A 24,586-nucleotide genomic window follows, 5' to 3' on the forward strand; every position below is an offset into this window, starting at 1 on the left:
TACTATACATATTTAAAATTGCAGATAGTTCACACATTTAAATATTTATATAATACACTTCATATATTTAAACATTCTCCAATGGAGCAACATCATTCATGCGTTAAATATGACTTTAAAAATTTTGCATAGTTTTTGACATCAGTACTCGTTTGTATGTGCTTGGTAAGTCTGTAATAAAATTAAACTCCCATGTGGACAATATCTTTTTGCTACGTGGGTGCGCTGACTTCGCTCAAATTTAAGTTCCCGTTTTGTTTGGCATAGTGATCATGAATACAACACTGTTTTTGCTGTCTGCTGTCCTCACCTGTTACATTTATTTTAAAGGAAGCAATAGAGAAGAAAGGAAGATTAGGATTCAACGTCCCGTCGACATCGAGGTCATTAGAGACGGTGTAGGAGCTCAGATTGTTTCAAGGATGGTGCAGAAATCGGTCGTGCCCTTTTAAAGAAAGGAGCGATTTAGGGAAATCACGTAAAACCTAAGTCCAGATGGCCAACGCGGATATGAAACGTTGTCTTCCCGAATGCGATCCCAGTATGCTAACCAATTCTCTACCTCGCTCGGTAAAGAAATAAACAAAAGGTTTCCTTTACGTAGATACACGGTAAAGGAGTAGTACGTAAGTTCTTAAACATTGCTCTAGATGAATCTCTATGTTTATATCCGAACACTATCCTAACGACAATTTGTTGCAGCCTGAACTTGCAGATAGCTGCTTCATAGTTTCCCAAAATGTGACCCATAATTTAAGGCGAGAATTAAAGTAGGTGTGATATGCACCCTTTACTGTTTTCTGCTTTTCTCAATTTCAGGATTTCCTTGTCCGAAGCATGTACGTATGCTTGTCCGAAGCATCGCGAGATTTCTTTGTTTGCTTTAAGGTGGTTATTCTGCGCCCAGTAGTTAAGTTGCTTTGTGACAGTGTTTACTAGTACCTGTAACTCTTTCTTGTTTCCCCATTTTAATAGAACTATGTGTGTTTTCTGCTAATGTGACAGCTTTATGGGCGTCCACATTTAAGCTCAGATTATTGATGCGTAAAGGAACAGAAGTGGTACGTTTCCGAGCTTTCAGGTTGTTGTTGTTGTTGTTATGGTCTTCAGCCCTGGTTTGAAGCAGCTCCCCATGCTACTCTAACCTGTGCAAGCTTCTTCATCTCTCGGTACCTACTGCAACCTACATCCTTTTGAATCTGCTTAGTGTATTCATCTCTTGGTCTCCCTCTACGATTTTTACCCTCCACGTTGCCCTCCAATACTAAATTGGTGATCCCTCGATGCCTCAGAACATGTCCTACCAGCTGATCCTTTCTTCTAGTCAAGTTGTGCCACAAACTCCTCTTCTCCCCAAACCTATTCAATACCTCCTCATTAGTTATGTGATCTACCCATCTAATCTTCATCATTCTTCTGTAGTACCACATTTCGAAAGCTTCTATTCTCTTCTTGTCCGAACTATTTATCGTCCATGTTTCACTTCCATACATGGCTACACTCCTTACAAACACTTTCAGAAATGACTTCCTGACAATCTATACTCGATGTTAACAAATTTCTCTTCTTCAGAAAAGCTTTCCTTGCCATTGACAGTCTACCTTTTATATCCTCTCTACTTCGACCATCATCAGTTATTTTGCTCCCCAAATAGCAAAACTCCTTTACTACTTTAAGTGTCTCATTTCCTAATCCTATTCCCTCAGCATCACCCGATTTAATTCGACTACATTCCATTATCCTCGTTTTGCTTTTGTTGATGTTCATCTTATGTCCTCCTTTCAAGACACTATCCATTCCGTTCCACTGCTCTTCCAAGTCCTTTGCTGTCGCTGACAGGATTACAATGTCATCGGCAAACCTCAAAGTTTTTATTTCTTCTCCATGGATTTTAATACCTAATCCGAATTTTTCTTTTGTTTCCTTCACTGCTTGCTCAATATATAGATTTAATAACATCGGGGAGGGGCTCCAACCCTGTCTCACTCCCTGCCCAACCACAGCTACACCAAATTTAATTAGAGTTTACTCTGATATGTGTTCAGAAATACACTCCTGGAAATTGAAATAAGAACACCGTGAATTCATTGTCCCAGGAAGGGGAAACTTTATTGACACATCCCTGGGGTCAGATACATCACATGATCAGACTGACAGAATCACAGGCACATAGACACAGGCAACAGAGCATGCACAATGTCGGCACCAGTACAGTGTATATCCACCTTTCGCAGCAATGCAGGCTGCTATTCTCCCATGGAGACGATCATAGAGATGCTGGATGTAGTCCTGTGGAACGGCTTGCCATGCCATTTCCACCTGGCGCCTCAGTTGGACCAGCGTTCGTGCTGGACGTGCAGACCGCGTGAGACGACGCTTCATCCAGTCCCAAACATGCTCAATGGGGGACAGATCCGGAGATCTTGCTGGCCAGGGTAGTTGACTTACACCTTCTAGAGCACGTTGGGTGGCACGGGATACATGCGGACGTGCATTGTCCTGTTGGAACAACAAGTTCCCTTGCCGGTCTAGGAATGGTAGAACGATGGGTTCGATGACGGTTTGGATGTACCGTGCGCTATTCAGTGTCCCCTCGACGATCACCAGAGGTGTACGGCCAGTGTAGGAGATTGCTCCCCACACCATGATGCCGGGTGTTGGCCCTGTGTGCCTCGGTCGTATGCAGTCCTGATTGTGGCGCTCATCTGCACGGCGCCAAACACGCATACGACCATCATTGGCACCAAGGCAGAAGCGACTCTCATCGCTGAAGACGACACGTCTCCATTCGTCCCTCCATTCACGCCTTCGCGACACCACTGGAAGCGGGCTGCACGATGTTGGGGCGTGAGCGGAAGACGGCCTAACGGTGTGCGGGACCGTAGCCCAGCTTCATGGAGACGGTTGCGAATGTTCCTCGCCGATACCGCAGGAGCAACAGTGTCCCTAATTTGCTGGGAAGTGGCGGTGCGGTCCCGTACGGCACTGCGTAGGATCCTACGGTCTTGGCGTGCATCCGTGCGTCGCTGTGGTCCGGTCCCAGGTCGACGGGCACGTACACCTTCCGCCGACCACTGGCGACAACATCGATGTACTGTGGAGACCTCACGCCCCACGTGTTGAGCAATTCGGCAGTACGTCCACCAGGCCTCCCGCATGCCCACTATACGCCCTCGCTCAAAGTCCGTCAACTGCACATACGGTTCACGTCCACGCTTCGCGGCATGCTACCAGTGTTGAAGACTGCGATGGAGCTCCGTATGCCACGGCAAACTGGCTGACACTGACGGCGGCGGTGCACAAATGCTGCGCACCTAGCGCCATTCGACGGCCAACACCGCGGTTCCTGGTGTGTCCACTGTGCCGTGCGTGTGATCATTGCTTGTACAGCCCTCTCGCAGTGTCCGGAGCAAGAATGGTGGGTCTGACACACCGGTGTCAATGTGTTCTTTTTTCCATTTCCAGGAGTGTAATTTCAACATTTATATTAGTGTGCTTGATGCTCAATTCTCCCAAAAGATTACTCATTAAGGAACTGATCCAGCCGTTGGGTAGACCGCAGACTTCACAAGCGTCGACAGCAGAATCTTATGGTCTGCCATTTCAAAAGCTTCTGATCGCTTGCAGTTGGTGAGGTCGTGTGTTTGGTGTCTTGTGCAGTGGTGGCGACTGAGGTGCTGATCGGGCCTGAGTCGTGCTCCCTGGTGTGCCCCTTCTGCCACGCTTCCGTGAAGACCCGGGTGGACGCCGTCAGCAACAGCAGGACACACTGCATCGCCTGCGTCTTGTGTCTGGTGGGGTAAGGCGCTCTTACATCTGTTGCCGCTCGCTGCTTTATCTTGCTTTCCTTACTCTAGCATTTCGCAGTTATCGATCTGCTTTTTTCTGATAGTGCTGTTTTCTAAACGCAAACGACGTTTAAACTTCGGAAGTAACATATTAACAGGCCTTCACACGCTCAGTAATACTGTCAGACCATCAATATACAGGGTGTTACAAAAAGGTACGGCCAACCTTTCAGGAAACATTCCTCACGCACAAATAAAGAAAAGATGTTATGTGGACATGTGTCCGGAAACGCTTAATTTCAATGTTAGAGCTCATTTTAGTTTCGACAGTATTTACTGTACTTCCTCGATTCACCGCCAGTTAGCCCAATTGAAGGAAGGTAATGTTGAGTTCGGTGCTTGTGTTGACATGCGACTCATTGCTGTACAGTACTCGCATCAAGCACATCAGTACGTAGCATCAACAGGTTAGTATTCATCACGAACGAGGTTTTGCAGTCAGTGCAATGTTTACAAATGCGGAGTTGGCAGATGCCCATATTATGTATGGATTAGCACGGGGCAATAGCCGTGGCGCGGTACGTTTGTATCGAGACAGATTTCCAGAACGAAGGTGTCCAGACAGGAAGACGTTCGAAGCAACTGATCGGCGTCTTAGGGAGCACGGAACACTCCAGCCTATGACTCGTGACAGGGGAAGACCTAGAACGACGAGGACACTACAATAGACGAGGCAATTCTTCGTGCAGTTGACGATAACTCTAATGTCAGCGTCAGAGAAGTTGCTGCTGTACAAGGTAACGTTGACCACGTCACTGTATGGAGAGTGCTACGGGAGAACCAGTTGTTTCCGTACCATGTACAGCGTGTGCAGGCACTATCAGCAACTGATTGACCTCCACGAGTACACTTCTGCGAATGGCTCATCCAACAATGTGTCAATCCTCGTTTCAGTGCAAATGTTCTCTTTACGGATGAGGCTTCATTCCAACGTGATTAAACTGTAAAATTTCACAATCAACATGTGTGGGCTGACGAGAATCCGCACGCAATTGTGCAATCACGTCATCAACACAGATTTTCTGTGAACGTTTGCGCAGGCATTGTTGGTGATGTCTTGATTGGGCTCCATGTTCTTCCACCTATGCTCAATGGTACACGTTATCATGATTTCATACGGGATACTCTACCTGTGCTGCTAGAACATGTGCCTTTACAAGTACGACACCACATGTGGTTCATGCAGGATGGAGCTCCTGCACATTTCAGTCGAAGTGTTCGTACGCTTCTCAACACAGATTCGGTGACCGATGGGTTGGTAGAGGCGGACCAATTCCATGGCCTCCACACTCTCCTGACCTCAACCCTCTTGACTTCTATTTATGGGAGCATTTCAAAGCTCTTGTCTACGCAACCCCGATACCGAATGTAGAGGATCTTCGTGCTCGTATTGTGGACGGCTGTGATACAATACGCCATTCTCCAGGGTTGCATCAGCGCATTAGGGATTCCATGTGACGGAGGGTGGATGCATGTATCCTCGCTAACGGAGGACATTTTGAACATTTCCTGTTACAAAATGTTTGAAGTAACGCTGGTACGTTCTGTTGCTGTGTGACTCAATTCCATGATTAATGTGATTTGAAAAGAAGAAATTCCATTCCATTCCATTATTAACGTGAGTTGAAGAGAAGTAATAAAATGAGCTCTAACATGGAAAGTAAGCGTTTCCGGACTCATGTCCACATAACATATTTTCTTTCTTTGTGCGTGAGGAATGTTTCCTGAAAGTTTGACCCTACATTTTTGTACCACCCTGTATTAACCGTCTGTGAGCGCGTATTGACCTATTGTCGGTATTAGAAATATTGATGGTCTTCAATGTGTTCTCAGCATTGCAGAACTATAGACCTATATCTCTAACGTCGATCAGTTGTAGAATTTTGGAACACGTATTATGTTCTAGTATAATGACTTTTCTGGAGACTAGAAATCTACTCTGAAGGAATCAGCATGGGTTTCGAAAAAGACGATCGTGTGAAATCCAGCTCGCGCTATTCGTCCACGAGACACGGGTTCACAGGTAGATGCCGTGTTTCTTGACTTCCGCAAGGCGTCCGATGCAGTTCCCCACAGTCGTTTAATGAACAAAGTAAGAGCATATGGACTATCATACCAATTGTGTGATTGGATTGAAGAGTTCCTAGATAACAGAACGCAGCGTGTCATTCTCAATGTAAAGAAGTCTTCCGAAGTAAGAGTGATTTCAGGTGTGCCGCAGGGGAGTGTCATAGGACCGTTGCTATTCACAAAATACATAAATGACCCTGTGTATGACATCGGAAGTTAACTGAGGCTTTTTGCAGATGATGCTGTGGTGTATCGAGATGTTGTAACAATGGAAAATTGTACTGAAATGCAGGAGGATCTGCAGCGAATTAACGCATGGTGCAGGGAATGGCAATTGAATCTCAACGTAGACATGTGTTACGTGCTGCGAATACATAGAAAGAAAGACCCCTTATCATTTAGCTACAAAATAGCAGGTCAGCAACTGGAAGCAGTTAATTCCATAAATTATCTCGGAGTACGCATTAGGAGTGATTTAAAATGGAATGATCATATAAAGTTGATCGTTGGTAAAGCAGATGCCAGACTAAGGTTCAGTGGAAGAATCCTAAGGAAATGCAATCAGAAAATAGAGGAAGTAGGTTACAGTACGCTTGTTCGCCCACTGCTTGAATACTGCTCAGCAGTTTGGCATCCGTACCAGATAGGGTAGATAGAAGAGATAGAGAAGATCCAACGGAGAGCAGCGTGCTTCGTTACAGGATAATTTAGTAATCGCGAAAGCGTTACGGAGATGATAGATAAACTCCAGTGGAAGATTGCAGTAGAAACGCCCAGAAGCTCGGTACGGGGTTTTGTTAAAGTTTCGAGAACATACCTTCACCGAAGAGTCAAGCAGTATATTGCTCCCTCCTACGTATGTCTCGCGAAGAGACCAGGAGCATAAAATCAGAGAGATTAGAGCCCACACAGAAGCATACCGACAATCCTTCTTTCCACGAACAATACAAGACTGGAAGAGAAGGGAGAACCGAAAGAGGTATTCAAGGTATCCTCCGCCACACACCGTCAGGTGGCTTGCGGAGTATGGATGTAGATGTAGATGTAGATCAATACATACTGAACGTGTGAGCTCAAGTATTGACCATTTGACAATATTCCCCATTTTTATGATGCTTACAGAGCTTCATGAATCAGCCACAAGGCGTTAGTGTGCACTGTTTATGATTCCACTTCGCCGTTGTGTAGGCTACAGAAAAGCAAACCTCTGATGCAATTTTTCAAGTAGTTTTTTAACACAAAACAATTGAATTAGGCCTATATAGTGGTAATTGTTGTATATACCAAATTAGGATGGTCAACGGAGGATTCTCTAGGAAATTGCTTACGTTATGAATTTGAGAATATAGTACAGGATGGTGAATTACAAAGCAGTTCGGAAAAACTCTTCCACTACGAAAACTACGTCATATACACACATAAAAAAAGTTTTGCATGACCTCGGTCCCTAGAGTTCTGGAACCGGTACAGAAAATTGGATTAGAGATCAACGTAATCATCATATCCGCCCTTTTTATTGCTCATGAAAGCCACGTCTCTAATGCCCAGTAGTACATCCTCTCGCATTGATGCATGCTGTATTCGTCGTGGCGCACTATTCTCAATTTGATCAAGGCACTGTTGGTCCAGATCGTCCCACTCCTCAACGGCGATACGGCGGCGATCCCTCAGAGTGGTTGGTGGGTCACGTCGTCCAAAAACAGCCCTTTTCAGTCTATTCGAGGCATGTTCGATAGGGTTCATGTCTAGAGAACATGCCAGCCACTCTAGTGGACCGATGTTGTTATCCAGAAGCAAGTCAGTACAAGATGTGCCCGATGGGGGCGCGAATTGTCGTCCATGAAGACGAGTGCCTCGCCAATACGCTGCCGATATGGTTGCACTATCGGTTGGAGGATGGCATTCACGTATCGTACATCCAATACGGCTCCTTCCATGACCACCAGCGGCGTACGTCGGCCTCACATAATGACACTCCAAAACAGCAGGGAACTTCCACCTTGCTGCACTCGCTCGAATGTGTGTTTAAGGCATTCAGTCTGACCGGATTGGCTCCAAACACGTCTCCGACGATAGTCTGGTTGAAGGCAAATGCGACGCTCCTCGGTGAAGATAACGTGATGCCAATCCTGAGGGGTCCATTCGGCATGTTGTTGGACCCATCTGTACGCGCTGCATGGTGTCGTGGTTACAAACATGGATCTCGCCATGGACGTCGGGAGTGAGATTGCGCATCATGCAGCCTATTGCGGGCAGTTTAGGTTGTAACACGACGTCCTGTGGCTGCACAAAGAGCATTATTCAACATGTGGCATTGCCGTCAGGGTTCCTCCGAGCCACAGTCCGTAGGTAGCGGTCATGCACTGCAGTAGTAGCCCTTGGGGGGCCTGAGCGAGGCATGTCATCGACAGTTCCTGTCTCTGTACCTCTTCCATAACCGAACAACATAGCTTTGGTTCACTCCGAGACGCCTGGACACTTTCTTTATTGAGGGCCTTTCCTGGCACAAAGTAACAATGCGGACGCTATCGAACCGCGGTATTGAACGTCTAGGCATGGTTGAACGACAGACAACACGTACCCTGTACCTCCTTCCTTGTAGAATTACTGGAATTGATCGGCTGTTGGACCCCCTCCGTCTAATAGGTGCTGCTCGTGCATGGTTGTTTACATCTTTGCGCGAGTTTAGTGACATCTCCCCCCCCCCCCCCCCCCCCCTCACAATGAACCATGGACCTTGCCGGTGGGGGGAGGCTTGCGTGCCTCAGCGATACAGATAGCCGTACAGTAGGTGCAACCACAACGGAGGGGTATCTGTTGAGAGGCCAGACAAATGCGTGGTTCCTGAAGAGGGGCAGCAGCCTTTTCAGTAGTTGCACGGGCAACAGTCTGGATGATTGACTGATCTGGCCTTGTAACACTAACCGAAACAGCCTCGCTGTGCTGGTACTGCAAACTGTTGAAAGCAAGGGAAACTACAGCTGTAATTTTTCCTCAGGGCATGCAGCTTTACTGTGTGATTAAATGATGATGGCGTCCTCTTGGGTAAAATATTTCGGAGGTAAAGTAGTCCCCCATTCGGATCTCCAGGCGGGGACTACTCAGGAGGAAGTCGTTATCAGGAGAAAGAAAACTGGTGTTCTACGGATCGGAGCGTGGAATGTCAGATCCCTCAATCGGGCAGGTAGGTTAGAAAATTTAAAAAGGGAAATGGATAGATTAAAGTTAGATATAGTGGGAATTAGTGAAGTTCGGTGGCAGGCGAATACAGGGTTATAAATACAAAGTCAAATAGGGGTAATGCAGGAGTAGGTTTTATAATGAATAAAAAAATAGGAATGCCGGTAAGCTACTACAAACATCATAGTGAACGCCTTATTGTGGCCAAGATAGACACGAAGACCACGCCTACTACAGTAGTTCAATTTTATATGCCAACTAGCTCAGCAGATGACGAAGAAATTGAAGAAATGTATTACGAAATAAAAGCAATTATTCAGATGGTGAAGGGAGACGAAAATTTAATAGTCATGGGTGACTGGAATTCATCAGTAGGAAAAGGGAGAGAAGAAAACGTAGTAGGTGAATATGGATTGGGGCTAAGAAATGAAAGAGGAAGCCGCCTGGTAGAATTTTGCACAGAACACAACTTAATCATAGCTAACAATTGGTTCAAGAATCATTAAAAAAAGTTTTACACATGGAATAAGCCTGGAGATACTGACAGATTTCAGATAGATTATATAATGGTAAGACAGAGATTTAGGAACCAGGTTTTAAGTTGTAAGACATTTCCAGGGGCAGATGTGGACTCTGACCACAATCTATTGGTTATGAACTGCAGGTATAATGGTAAGACAGAGATTTAGGAACCTGGTTTTAAAGTGTAAGGCATTTCCAGGGGCAGATGTGGACTCTGACCACAATCTATTGGTTATGAACTGCAGATTAAAACTGAAGAAACTGCAAAAAGGTGGAAATTTAAGGAGATTAGTCATGGATAAACTGACTAAACCAGAGGTTGTACAGAGTTTCAGGGAGTGCGTAAGGGAACAAATGGCATGAATGGGGGAAAGAAATATGTAGAAGAAGAATGGGTAGCTTTAAGGGATGAAGTAGTGAAGGCAGCAGAGGATCAAGTAGGTAAAAAGACGAGGGCTAGTAGAAATCCTTGGGTAACAAAAGAAATATTGAATTTAATTGATGAAAGGAGAAAATATAAAAATGCAGTAAATGAAGCAGGCAACAAGCAATACAAACGTCTCAAAAATGAGATCGACAGGACGTGCAAAATGGCAAAGCAGGGATGGCAAGAGGATAAATGTAAGGATGTGGAGGCTTGTCTCACAAGGGGTAAGATAGATACTACCTACAGGAAAATTATAGAGACCTTTGGAGAAAAGAGAACCACTTGTATGAATATTAAGAGCTCAGATGGAAACCCAGTTCTAAGCAAAGAAGGGAAAGCAGAAAGGTGGAAGGAGTATATAGAAGGTCTATACAAGGGCGATGTACTTGGGGACAGTATTATGGAAATGGAAGAGGATGTAGATGAAGATGAAATGGGAGATACAATACTGCGTGAAGTTTGACAAAGCACTGAAAGGCCTGAGTCGAAACAAGGCCCTGGGAGTAGACAACATTCCATTGGAACTACTGACGGCCTTGGGAGAGCCAGTCCTGACAAAACTCTACCAGCTGGTGAGCAAGATGTATGAGACAGGCGAAGTTCCCTCAGACTTCAAGAAGAATATAATAATTCCAATCCCAAAGAAATCAGGTGTTGACAGATGTGAAAATTACCGAACTATCAGTTTAATAAGTCACGGCTGCAAAATACTAACACGAATTCTTTACAGGCGAATGGAAAAAACTAGTAGAAGCCGACCTCGGGGAAGATCAGCTTGGATTCCGTAGAAATACTGGGACACGTGAGGCAATACTGACCTTACGACTTATCTTAGAAGAAATATTAAGGAAAGGCAAACCTACGTTTCTAGCATTAGTAGACTTAGAGAAAGCTTTTGACAATGTTGACTGGAACACTCTCTTTCGAATTCTAAAGGTGACAGGGGTAAAATACAGGGAGCAAAAGGCTATTTACAATTTATATAGAAACCAGATGGCAGTTATAAGAGTTGAGAGGCATGAAAGGGAAACAGTGGTTGGGAAGGGAGTGAGACAGGGTTGTAGCCTCTTCCCAATGTTATTCAATCTGTATATTGAGCAAGCAGCGAAGGAAAGAAAAGAAAAATTCGGAGTAGGTATTAAAATCAAAGGAGAAGAAATAAAAACTTTGAGGATCGCCGATGACATTGTAATTCAGTCAGAGACAGCAAAGGACTTGGAAGAGCAGTTGAACGGAATGGATAGTGTCTTGAAAGGAGGAAATAAGATGAACATCAACAAAAGCATAACGAGGATAATGGAGTGTAGTCGAATTAAGTCGGGTGATGCTAAGGGTATTAGATTAGGAAATGAGACACTTAAAGTACTAAATGAGTTTTGCTATTTGGGGAGCAAAATAGCTGATGATGGTCGAAGTAGAGAGGATATAAAATGTAGACTGGCAGTGGTAAGGAAAGCGTTTCTGGAGATGAGAAATTTGTTTACACAGAGTATAGATTTAAGTGTCAGGAAGTCGTTTCTGAAAGTATTTGTATGGAGTGTAGCCATTTATGGAAGTGAAACATGGACGATAAATAGTTTAGACAAGAAGAGAATAGAAGCTTTCTAGATGTGGTGCTACAGAAGAATGCTGAAGATTATATGGGTAGATCACATAACTAATTTGGAGCTGTTGAATAGGATTGGGGAGAAGAGAAGTTTGTGGCACAACTTGACTAGAAGAAGGGATCGGTTGGTGGGACATGTTCTGAGGCATCAAGGGATCACCAATTTAGTATTGGAGGGCAGCGTAGAGGGTAAAAATCGTAGAGGGAGACAAAGAGATGAATACACCAAGCAGATTCAGAAGGATGTAGGTTGCAGTAGGTACTGGAAGATGAAGCTTGCACAGGATAGAGTAGCATGGAGAACTGCATCAGACCAGTGTCAGGATTGAAGACCACAACAACAACAACATAGTGACATCTATGAATAGTCAAAGGGACTGTGTCTGTGTTAAAATATCCACAGTCAACGTCTATCTTCAGGAATTCTGGGAACCGCGGTGAAGAAGAACTTTTTTTGATTAGTGTACTTTTTATGTATACTTTGTAGGTGGACCAGGTAGTCTGGTGGTTAACTGTATAACTGGAAACATTTCTGTTACCTTGCAAATTAATATACGGGGTGATCAAAAAGTCAGTATAAATTTGAAAACTCAATAAACCACGGAATAATGTAGACAGAGAGGTAAAAATTGACACACGTGCCTGGAATGACATGGGGTTTAGTAGAACCAAAAAAAAAAAAAAAAAAGCAAAGTATTGCGAGGCGCGTGAAAGATCTCTTGCTCACTTCATTTGGTGATGATCGTGTGCTGAGCCGCAACTTTCGTCATGCTTGGCCTCCCAGGTCTCCAGACCTCAGTCCGTGCGATTATTGGCTTTGGTGTTACCTGCGTCACAAGTGTATCGTGATCGACCGTCATCTCTAGGGATGCTGAAAGACAACATCCGACGCCAATGCCTCACCATAACTCCGGACATGCTTTACAGTGTTGTTCACAACAATATTTCTCGACTACAGCTATTGTTGAGGAATGATGGTGGACATATTGAGCATTTCCTCTAAAGAACATCGTTTTTGCTTTGTCTTACTTTGTTATGCTAATTATTGCTATTCTGATCAGATGAAGCGGTTATTTTTTGGAAGTTTGTATTATTTTGGTTCTAATAAAACCCCATGTCATTCCAAGCATGTGTGTCAATTTGTACCTCTCTATCTACATTATTCCGTGATTTATTCAGTTTTCAAATTTATACTGACTTTTTGGTTACCCGATATTCAAGAACTCTCAATCGGAAACTAAGATTAACTTCTAGTAGTTGGGGGTCAAAGTCGTGTAAAATTTTTGCAATTGATACCATGGCTGCCTTTCCACTCTAAAATTATTTATTTTTAAAAACGGATATTTCAGTTTTGACCGTGTGGCCACTATTATGCGGAAATAATTGCACTTTAGCAAATGTCAAAGCTTAAAAATCATCTGACAAGACGTATCACAGGAGGTTGTTTCATTATATTTTCTTCCCAATTACAGCCTTCTTGTGTGTACTGCACTCTGTAAGTTGCATCGTAAAGATGTTATTTTTATTCTGCTCAATTTGCGCTTACTTTCGTAATGTGAGGTGGGGTGAATGTTAGCATATTTGTTTTTGTTTCATACAAAGCAAAACCTAATTTCGTCGCATGGTGTTCTGTAGACTCTCACTTACTTGTTACTGTTTACGTGTCCGTGTGTGAACTGCTGTATTAAAAAGCATTGTATGTATTTTGCTTATATACTACTTTAGTTTTGTTTGCGCTTGTGTTTCATATTTCCTCGCATTTAACGGTGCCCTTCAAAATTCTCATTGGTGAGGACTTGTTGCCATCCATATTCTACAAACCACAGTTAAATACATGGTACTCAGTGGCGAGAAGCGACACCATTCAAAGACGAATTACATACATTCCGTGACATGGTGTAATAAAGGTAAATACCAGTTCTATTAAAAGTGCTAACATGGTTATCCATTTTATGCGACAAAAAATGGAAGAAAAATAATATAGAATACGAACAATAAACAGACAGCTATTGATTAACTTGCAGCGCTCCAAGTGGCCTGGCAGTGAACCAGGTTCGTACTGCGGGAAGTCCCCCACGTGGCCTACACTACTTGCCCGTGACCAAAGGAGTGCTGAGGACCAGCACGAGAGCCTGTGCTCCTTGAGACAGCGTTGGAACGGCCTGCCTTAGACGAAGACGAAGGAAGAGTCAACTACAAGATTTACCTTGCTGATCGACTGTGGACGCGAGACAGCGGACAAACATTGTAGCAAGGAAAATCGGCAAACTACTATGTGATTTGAAAAGTTATTTTATTTTATTTTCTAACCAGTTTCAGCTGTTCAATATGCCATCGTCAAGAGTTGTTGTCAAATCTTCGAAGGATGCACTTGAAATACGAACTCACGACATCCAGATGATGCTGGTTCCAATATGCCAATATCTACACGTATTAATGTATATAGAGGAGATGCATATGGGGACTGAAGATGGCATACTGAATTACCGAAACTGGTTGTGAAAATGAAACAAAATAACTTCTAAAATCGCACGGCTGTTTGGCAATTTTCCTTCTTAAATAAAAGATTTGTGTTCTGCTGGAAGGAATACGTCACGCCCAAGAGAGGTCAATCTCCAGCAGAAATTTCACTGTTATATAACTTTATCATGGTATTGCTTACAAAAACAACCTCTGGCCAGTACTCCAAGTTGTCTGCATCAGGATGACATAATTTGTGAATTAGCTAAAAGTTGCACCCTTTTTATTTCCTCAACGGTTCAATGTACTGAAGCGATGTCCTCGACAAATGATAGCATGCGGTGGGGCACGTGTTTGTTGTATGGCTAATACTCTTAACTGTTTTACCAAAAGAGATACTGAAGCAAGTTTTTTATGGAACAATGTATTAAAGGTATTTAAAATTGTTGTTGTTGTTGTTGTCTTCAGTCCTGAGACTGGTTTGATGCAGCTCTCCATGCTACTCTATCCTGTGCAAGCTGCTTCATCTCCCAGTACCTACTGCAACCTACATCCTTCTGAATCTGCTTAGTGTACTCATTTCTCGGTCTCCCTCTACGATTTTTACCCTCCACGCTGCCCTCCAATGCTAAATTTGTGATCCCTTGATGCCTCAAAACATGTCCTACCAACCGATCCCTTCTTCTAGTCAAGTTGTGCCACAAACTTCTCTTCTCCCCAATCCTATTTAATACCTCCTCATTAGTTACGTGCTCTATCCACCTTATCTTCAGTATTCTTCTGTAGCACCACATTTCGAAAGCTTCTATTCTCTTCTTGTCCAAACTAGTTATCGTCCATGTTTCACTTCCATACATGGCTACACTCCAAACAAATACTTTCAGAAACGCTTCCTGATACATAAATCTATATTCGATGTTAACAAATTTCTCTTCTTCAGAAACGCTTTCCTTGCCATTGCCAGTCTACATTTTATATCCTCTCTACTTCGACCATCATCAGTTATTTTACTTCCTAAATAGCAAAACTCCTTTACTACTTTAAGTGTCTCATTTCCTAGTCTAATTCCCTCAGCATCACCCGATTTAATTTGACTACATTCCATTATCCTCGTTTTGCTTTTGTTAATGTTCATCTTATATCCTCCTTTCAAGACACTGTCCATTCCGTTCAACTGCTCTTCCAAGTCCTTTGCCGTCTGTGACAGAATTACAATGTCATCGGCGAACCTCAAAGTTTTTACTTCGTCTCCATGAATTTTAATACCTACTCCAAATTTTTCTTTTGTTTCCTTTACTGCTTGCTCAATATACAGATTGAATAACATCGGGGAGAGGCTACAACCCTGTCTCACTCCTTTCCCAACCACTGCTTCCCTTTCATGCCCCTCAACTCTTATGACTGCCATCTGGTTTCTGTACAAATTATAAATAGCCTTTCGCTCCCTGTATTTTACCCCTGCCACCTTTAGAATTTGAAAAAGAGCATTCCAGTCAACATTGTCAAAAGCTTTCTCTAAGTCTACAAATGCTAGAAACGCTGGTTTGCCTTTTCTTAATCTTTCTTCTAAGATAAGTCGTAAGGTCAGTATTGCCTCACGTGTTCCAACATTTCGACGGAATCCAAACTGATCCTCCCCGAGGTCTGCATCTACCAGTTTTTCCATTCGTCTGTAAAGAATTCGCGTTAGTATTTTGCAGCCGTGGCTTATTAAACTGATAGTTCGGTAATTTTCACATCTGTCAGCACCTGCTTTCTTTGGGATTGGAATTATTATATTCTTCTTGAAGTCTGAGGGTATTTCGCCTGTCTCATACATCTTGCTCACCAGCTGGTAGAGTTTTGTCAGGACTGGTTGTCCCAAGGCCGTCAGTAGTTCTAATGGAATGTTGTCTACTCCGGGGGCCTTGTTTCGACTCAGGTCTTTCAGTGCTCTGTCAAACTCTTCACGCAGTATCGTATCTCCCATTTCGTCTTCATCTACATCCTCTTCTATTTCCATAATATTGTCCTCAAGTACATCGCCCTTGTATAAACCTTCTATATACTCCTTCCACCTTTCTGCCTTCCCTTCTTTGCTTAGAACTGGGCTGCCATCTGAGCTCTTGATATTCATACACATGGTTCTCTTCTCTCCAAAGGTCTCTTTAATTTTCCTGTAGGCTGTATCTATCTTACCCCTAGTGAGATAAGCTTCTACATCCTTACATTTGTCCTCTAGCCATCCCTGTTTAGCCATTTTGCACTTCCTGTCGATCTCATTTTTGAGACGTTTGTATTCCTTTTTGCCTGCTTCATTTACTGCATTTTTATATTTTCTCCTTTCATCAATTAAATTCAATATTTCTTCTGTTACCCAAGGATTTCTAGCAGCCCTCGTCTTTGTACCTACTTTATCCTCTGCTGCCTTCACTACTACATCCCTCAGAGCTACCCATTCTTCATCTACTGTATTTCTTTCCCCTATTCCTGTCAATTGTTCCCTTATGCTCTCCCTGAAACTCTGTACAACCTCTGGTTCTTTCAGTTTATCCAGGTCCCATCTCCTTAATTTCCCACATTTTTGCAGTTTCTTCAGTTTTAATCTACAGGTCATAACCAATAGATTGTGGTCAGAGTCCACATCTGCCCCTGGAAATGTCTTACAACTTAAAACCTGGTTCCTAAATCTCTGTCTTACCATTATATAATCTATCTGATACCTTTTAGTATCTCCAGGGTTCTTCCACGTATACAACCTTCTTTCATGATTCTTAAACCAAGTGTTAGCTATGATTAAGTTGTGCTCTGTGCAAAATTCTACTAGGCGGCTTCCTCTTTCATTTCTTAGCCCCAATCCATATTCACCTATTATGTTTCCTTCTCTCCCTTTTCCTACACTCGAATTCCAGTCACCCATTACTATTAAATTTTCGTCTCCCTTCACTATCTGAATAATTTCTTTTATTTGATCGTACATTTCTTCAATTTCTTCATCATCTGCAGAGCTAGTTGGCATATAAACTTGTACTACTGTAGTAGGTGTGGGCTTCGTATCTATCTTGGTCACAATAATGCGTTCACTATGCTGTTTGTAGTAGCTTACCCGCATTCCTATTTTCCTATTCATTATTAAGCCTACTCCTGCATTACCCCTATTTGATTTTGTGTTTATAACCCTGTAGTCACCTGACCAGAAGTCTTGTTCCTCCTGCCACCGAACTTCACTAATTCCCACTATATCTAACTTTAACCTATCCATTTCCCTTTTTAAATTTTCTAACCTACCTGCCCGATTAAGGGATCTGACATTCCACGCTCCGATCCGTAGAACGCCAGTTTTCTTTCTCCTGATAACGACATCCTCCTGAGTAGTCCCCGCCCGGAGATCCGAATGGGGGACTATTTTACCTCCGGAATATTTTACCCAAGAGGTTGCCATCATCATTTAATCATACAGTAAAGCTGCATGTCCTCGGGAAAAATTACGGCTGTAGTTTCCCCTTGCTTTCAGCCGTTCGCAGTACCAGCACAGCAAGGCCGTTTTGGTTAATGTTTCAAGGCCAGATCAGTCAATCATCCAGACTGTTGCCCCTGCAACTACTGAAAAGGCTGCTGCCCCTCTTCAGGAACCACACGTTTGTCTGGCCTCTCAACAGATACCCCTCCGTTGTGGTTGCACCTACTGTACGGCCATCTGTATCGCTGAGGCACGCAAGCCTCCCCACCAACGGCAAGGTCCATGGTTCATGGGGGGAGGTATTTAAAATTATTCTGTCAAAATCACATATTTAAGCCACCATACGAGATTTTTTATGTTTATACAAAATATTGTCAGTCGTATGTAATGAAACATATTTACAACTTGGTCTGCTTTACAGATATAAAAACAGTTATTTTCAAAAGATACTGAGGCGCGATTTTACTTTATGTAATTTATATTCAAGTTTCGCTTGCAACAGAAAGTGGTGTTTGCTTGGACATTTCTACGGCATTTTTTAATTTGGTACTTCTATCGGTACGACTATCCGCCTTCCCCACAGCTGACACAACATGCTTGTCCCACTTCATATCGCTCTGCAGTGTTACGCCCAAATATTTAATCGACGTGACTGTGTCAAGCGCTACACTACTAATGCAGTATTCAAACATTACAGGAGTCTTTTTCCTATTCATCTGCATTAATTTACATTTATCTATATTTAGAGTTAGCTGCCATTCCTTACACCAATCACAAATCCTGTCCAAGTCATCTTGTATCCTCCTACAGTCACTCAACGACGACACCTTCCCGTACACCACAGCATCATCAGCAAACAGCCGCACATTGCTATCCACCCTATCCAAAAGATCATTTATGTAGATAGAAAACAACAGCGGACCTACCACACTTCCCTGCGGCACTCCAGATGACACCCTCACCTCCGATAAACACTCACCATCGAGGACAACGTACTGGGTTCGATGACTTCAGAAGTCTTCGAGCCACTCACATACTTGGGAACCAAGCCCATTTGCTCGTGCCTTAGTTAAGAGTCTGCAGTGGGGCACCGAGTCAGACGCTTTCTGGAAGTCAAGGAATAAGACATCCGTCTGATATCCTTCATCCATGGTTCGCAAGATATCATGTGAAAAAAGGGAGAGTTGCGTTTCGCAGGAGCGATGCTTTCTAAAGCCGTGCTGATGCATGGACAGCAACTTCTCTGTCGCAAGGAAATTCATTATATTCGAACTGAGAATATGTTCGAGAATCCTGTAACAAACTGATGTTAAGGATATTGGTCTGTAATTTTGAGGATCCGTCCATCTACTCTTCTTATATACAGGCGTCACCTGCGCTTTTCTCTAGTCGCTCGGGACTTTACATTGGGCAAGAGATTCGCGATACATGCAAGCTAAGTAAGGAGCCAATGCAGTAGAGTACTCTATGTAAAACCGAATTGGAATCCCATCAGGACCTGGCGATTTATTTATTTTCAACCCATTCAGCTGCTTCACTATGTCCTCCATACGGGAATCTGTACTATTGATGTACAGTTTTCACAGAATGGATTGAGAATGGATTGGTAGTCAGAGGTTCATGTAGTTAGCCAATAACCAGATTGTAAAAATACTCAGAAAGAGTATTTCTTGTGCAAAAGTACACTTTTTAAATGGGACAACGCTTATTGACATTAACAAACTAAAAGTGGAGTATATTAGAATGTCAGTGGTGTCTGTTGCAGGACTCAAGTGCGAGTCGTTTGCGAAATATCGTGGTAGCACACACTAGAGAACAACTGAAGTGCGTACACTAGTTACGTGGATTCTGACTACTAACGAGACAACTGACCCTCAAAGGTTGTGTTCAAAATAACCTCCTATTGCGCCTATACAAACCTCGAGCCTGGTCTGGAACGTCTGCTGCACACGTGCTACCAGTTCAGAAGAGATGTCTGAGCAGGCTGCAGTACTATGTAGTTGCATGTCATCAGCTGAAGTCTAGTTCCGTAGGACCAAAGGGAGGAGCTTATCGCCATGGTCATGGACCGCGTTAGTATCTGAAATTACAACAGAAAAATAATAACAGATAGAATGAAATGCTTATGAATCCTAGAAAGAGAAGCTATAAGTTTATATAAACGCAATCAACAATATACCACACAAGAGTCAGCTTAATTTTTCAGGGAACCCTTCTCCAGAATAGAATGAGTGGCCCCTGAGGAAACTCTTCAGTTTAAATTTGAAAGGGCGTGGATTACTGCCAAGATATTTGAATACTTGTAGTACATTGCTGAAAATTAATGCAGCAGTATACTGCACGCCTTTCTGCACAAGAGTCAACGAAGTGCGGTACAAATTCTGATTGGATTTCTGCCTAATATTAACTGGGTGAAAGCTGTTAATTCATGGGAATAAGCTGATATTGTTGTGAAAAACCACGTTAAAGAATACATATACCAAGAGGCCAATCTCAGAATACCCAGAGTAATGAACAGGGATCGACAAGGGATTGGCGAACTTACACCACTTACTGCCTGTACCGCCCGTTTCTGAGCCATATTTCTTCTTTGACAATGGGAAGAGTGACCCCAAAATATAATACCATACGTCATAAGCGAACGAAAATAGGCAAAGTAGATTACTTTTCGTGTCGAATTATTACTTACTTCAGATTCTGTTCTAATGGTAAAAATCGCAGCATTAAGTCTTTGGACAAGGTCCTGAATATGGGCTTTCCACGACAGTTTACTACATCTGAACACCTAGAAATTTGAACTTTTCAGGCTCACTAATCATGTGGCCATTCTGTGAGACTAAAACGTCAGATTTTGCTGAATTGTGTGTTAGAAACTGTAAAAAGTGAGTCTACTGTGATTTAAAGTTAGTTTATTTTATACAGACCAAGAACTTATGTCTTAAACTGCACTATTTGAAACAATGTCAGCGTTGCATACAACATCCTCTACTACCAAGCTAGTGTCATGATCAAACAGAAATATTTTAGATCCACCTGTAACACTAAAAGGACCCAGTATTTGTCCCTGGAGCACCCCTCATTTAACCATACTCTACTCCAACCCCACATCATAGCCATTCTGAATAATGTGAGGAATGACCATTTGCTGTCTGTTCTTAAAGTAAGAGGTGAACCAGTTGTGAACTCCTCCCCGTATTCTATAATGGTCCACCCTCTGGAACCGTATTTTGTGATCGACTCAGTCAAACGCCTCAGTTAAATCAAAAAACATGTCTAGCGTATGAAACTCTTTTTAAAATGCATTCAGTAAATCACAGATAAAAGTGAATATAGGATTTTCAGTTGTAGTTGGATTCCCAATGCAGAAAGCATCTTTCAACTTCACCCACAGAAAAAAATTTACTTGCATCAAATCTGGGGAAGGAGCTGGGCAAGGTCCAGGTACTCTGTATCCAATCAAGCGATTTGGAAACAAGATTAAAACTGTGTGCCGGACCGAGACTCGAACTAGGGGCCTTTGCCTTTCGCGGGCAAGACCTCTACCAACTGAGCTACCCAAGCACGACTCACGCCCCGTCCTCACATCTTTACTTCTGCCAGTACCTCGTCTCCTTCATTCCAATCTTAACAGAAGCTCTCCTGCGAACCTGGTAGAGCACTTGCCCGCGAAAGGCAAAGCTCCTGAGTTCGAGTCTCGGTCCGGCACACAGTTTTAACCTGCCAGGAAGTTTAATATCAACGCACACTCCGCTGCAGAGTGAAAATCTCATTCTGGATTTGGAAACTGTTCGTGATGACGTGCTGTAGTTTCCTCCTAGGCAACGAGGGAACATGTTCTAGCGTCCGTGGAAGATAATCTGTTATGAGGCTGCGACACTTGTGAATATCGAGATTTCCGTCTATGAAAAACTGGCCTATGAACTGATGGTTCAATATCCCACACCACACGCTTACATTCCGTGGACGCTGACGTTCCACCTGCCAATGAAGATTGTCAGCAGACCCATAGTGTAAGTCTCGGTGGTTTATCCGGCCATGATTGGTAAATGTGGCTTCATCAGTAAACAAGATACTTGATACATCTGGAGTATCCTATCTTATCACCCATGTACAGACGTTAACACGATTCTCATAATCGTTTCCAAGCAGCTCTTGATGGAGAGAGATGTGATAGTAATGGAGAATGCGTAGTACACTTGGCTGACATACGCCACTTCCTCGTACGACTGTACAGTAGCTAAAGTGCAGATCAACTGCAACAGCAGCAACTTACTGTTACGTTGTGCAGGTGTTACGCTACCTCTTTCACGTAACTGTTGAAGAGGCTGATAAATAATTCCCTAGACGGTTGATGTCTGTTGGGATATCTTCCCTTATACACCATACAAAAATCAACTGCTTTCTTCCTACCCCCCCCCCCCCCCTCCCTCTCCAAAGCATGTCGGCTTTTTCTGCTCTGGTAAATCCTATCATCCACTCACTATTTACTGCTTGGACTGTCAAATTGCAGTGCACCGAGGAACACACGAAAACACTGTAGGCACTCAAGACAACATCGTACCTAGCAACTACGCAGGTTAAACGGCACAAACAAGTGTTGGTGTGGAAACTTTTCAAAACAAACAACTTTCACTAGAATGTTGCAACAAACGCCACTAATTTTAATTTTTTAATGTCAATAGGCATTGTTCCATTTAAAAAAGCGTATGTTTGCACAAGAAATATAGTTTCAAAATATTATTGCATTCTGTTTATTGGCTAACAATACGAGCCCCTGACTACCAATCCATTTTGTGAAAACCACACATCAATAGCCCTTTTCATTTCCGTATGGAGATACGCTATGTGATCAAAAGTATCCGGACACCTGGCTGAAAATTACTTACAAGTTCGTGAAGCCCTCCATCGGTAATTCTGGAGTTCAATATGGTATTGGCCCTCCCTTAGCCTTGACGACAGCGTCCGCTCTCGGACGCATACGTTCAGTCAGGTGCTGGAAGGTTTCTTGGGGAATGGCAGGCCATGCTTCATGGAGTGCTGCGCTGAGGAGTGGTATCAATGTCGCTTGGTGAAACCTGGCATAAAGTCAGCGTTCCATAACATCCAAAAGGTCTTGTATAGGATTCAGACCAGGACTCTGTGCAATCCCGTCCACTACAGGGATGTTATTGTCGTGTAACCGCCACAGGCCGTGGGTTATGAGCAGGTGCTTGGTCGTATTGGAAGATGCAGTCGCCATCCCCGACATGCTCTTCAGCAGTGGGAAGCAAGAAGGTGCTTAAAACATCAGTGTAGGCCTGTGCTGTGATAGTGTCACCCAAAACAACAAGGGATGCATGTCCCCTCCACTAAAAACACCACCAAATCATAACACCGCCGTCCCCGAATTTTACTGTTGGCACTACACACTCTGGGAGATGACGTTCACCCGGCATTTGCCGCGCGCACACTCTGTCATCGTATCGCCACTTAGTGTACCGTGATTCGTCACTCCACACAACGTTTTTATTACTGTTCAATCGTCCAATGTTGACGCTTTTTGCACCAAGCGAGGCGTCGTTTGGCATTTACCGGCTTGATGTGTGGCTTATGAGCAGCGGCTGGACCATGAAGACAAAGTTTTCTCACCTCCTGCCTAACTGTCATAGTACATGCACTGGATCGTGATGCAGTCTCGAATTCCTATGTGATGTCCTGGGTAGACGTTTGCCTGTTACACTTTACGGCCCTCTTCAACTGTCGGTGGTCTCTGTCAGTCAACAGACAAGGTCGGCCTGTACGCTTTTGTGCTGTACGTGTCCACTTCACTATCACATCGGAAATAGCGGATCTAGGGATGTTTAGGAGTGTGGAAATCTCGCGTACGGACGTATGACACAAGTGACACCCAATCGCCTGACCACGTTCGAAGTCGCTGAGTTTCGCGTAGCGCCCCATTCTGCTCTCTCACGATGTCTAATGACTATTGAGGTCGCTGATATGGAGTACCTGGCCTGGCAGTAGGTGACAGCACAATGCACCTAATATGAAAGACGTATGTTTTTGGGGGTGTCCGGATACTTTTGATCACACAGTGTACGTCGCGGTTCAACTTAACGCAAATGTCAGCAGACTTCATCTAGAAAAACTAAAGTTGCATAACGTTTACCGCTGTCTTTGAACCTTGACAGCCACAGCAGTCGTTAAGTGTTTTGGATTACATGTTCACTACTACATTATGCGATTTCATGTAAGTGTCGCTGTGCGAGCATTTCCTTTCGTTCGACATAACCTACAGATTTATTGTTCATTAAAGCTGCTTCTGCGCTAACATAGTTTTTATAACATACATATGTAATATGAATGGTTCAGTATGCCGATCCTGTACTCGTACCTCTGAAAAATCTGTGTGCTCTTCTCTGTTGTAAAAATACAGTACATTCATATAATAACTTTCTCTACTTTGCAATTATCTTTGTTCACATATCTTAATGTACTGATTATGGTGCATTTCTGTTTCAGAGGCCTGTGTTGCATGTGGATTCCTTACTGTATGGACAGCTGCAAAAGCAAGATACACTACTGCCCTAACTGTGGTGCTTATATTGGCACGTATGACAAATGATGTGTTCGTGATAACACAAAATATGTAAAATTTTTATTAATTATTGTTACAGAAACGCATGAATTTGGTGTTTATGACACTGCAACTGTATGGCCGTTAATAAATATTTATTGTTTGCAAATTCTTAGTGAGCCATTCGTCAGTCAAAATTTCCTTTCTAAAGCTACTATAAAGCAAACAGAAACCGAGGGTGAAACTATCGTAGTAAATGATCATATACTAACGATTTTAATAATGTATAGAAATATTTGTGGCAGCCACAGAGATTTCCGAAATCTTTAGTTATTTACGCTCAGCCAGAATCTGTATTAGCATCATCAATATACACAAAATATTTGTATGCAGTCACTATCAAGTACAAAATGTTTAATTTCTAAAGAGAGTATTTTTATATTACGAAACTGCTTATGCAATTAAAACCAGTGTTTCA

The 24,586-nt window shown here is 43.1% G+C and overlaps 1 protein-coding gene across 1 annotated transcript in view; it reads left to right on the forward strand.

Moving 5' to 3' along the window:
- The window catches only part of LOC126365976 (lipopolysaccharide-induced tumor necrosis factor-alpha factor homolog), a 52,878-nt gene extending 28,601 nt beyond the window's left edge, over positions 1-24,277 (forward strand). The window contains exons 3-4 of the mRNA XM_050008784.1: positions 3,661-3,799; positions 24,054-24,277. Coding sequence (XP_049864741.1) covers positions 3,661-3,799; positions 24,054-24,156 — 242 coding nt within the window. The 3' untranslated portion in view covers positions 24,157-24,277. The remainder of the gene's footprint in view (positions 1-3,660; positions 3,800-24,053) is intronic.
- The last annotated feature ends 309 nt before the right edge of the window (positions 24,278-24,586 follow it).

This window comes from Schistocerca gregaria, chromosome 1 (assembly GCF_023897955.1).
Source record: "Schistocerca gregaria isolate iqSchGreg1 chromosome 1, iqSchGreg1.2, whole genome shotgun sequence".
Lineage (NCBI taxonomy): Eukaryota > Metazoa > Arthropoda > Insecta > Orthoptera > Acrididae > Schistocerca > Schistocerca gregaria.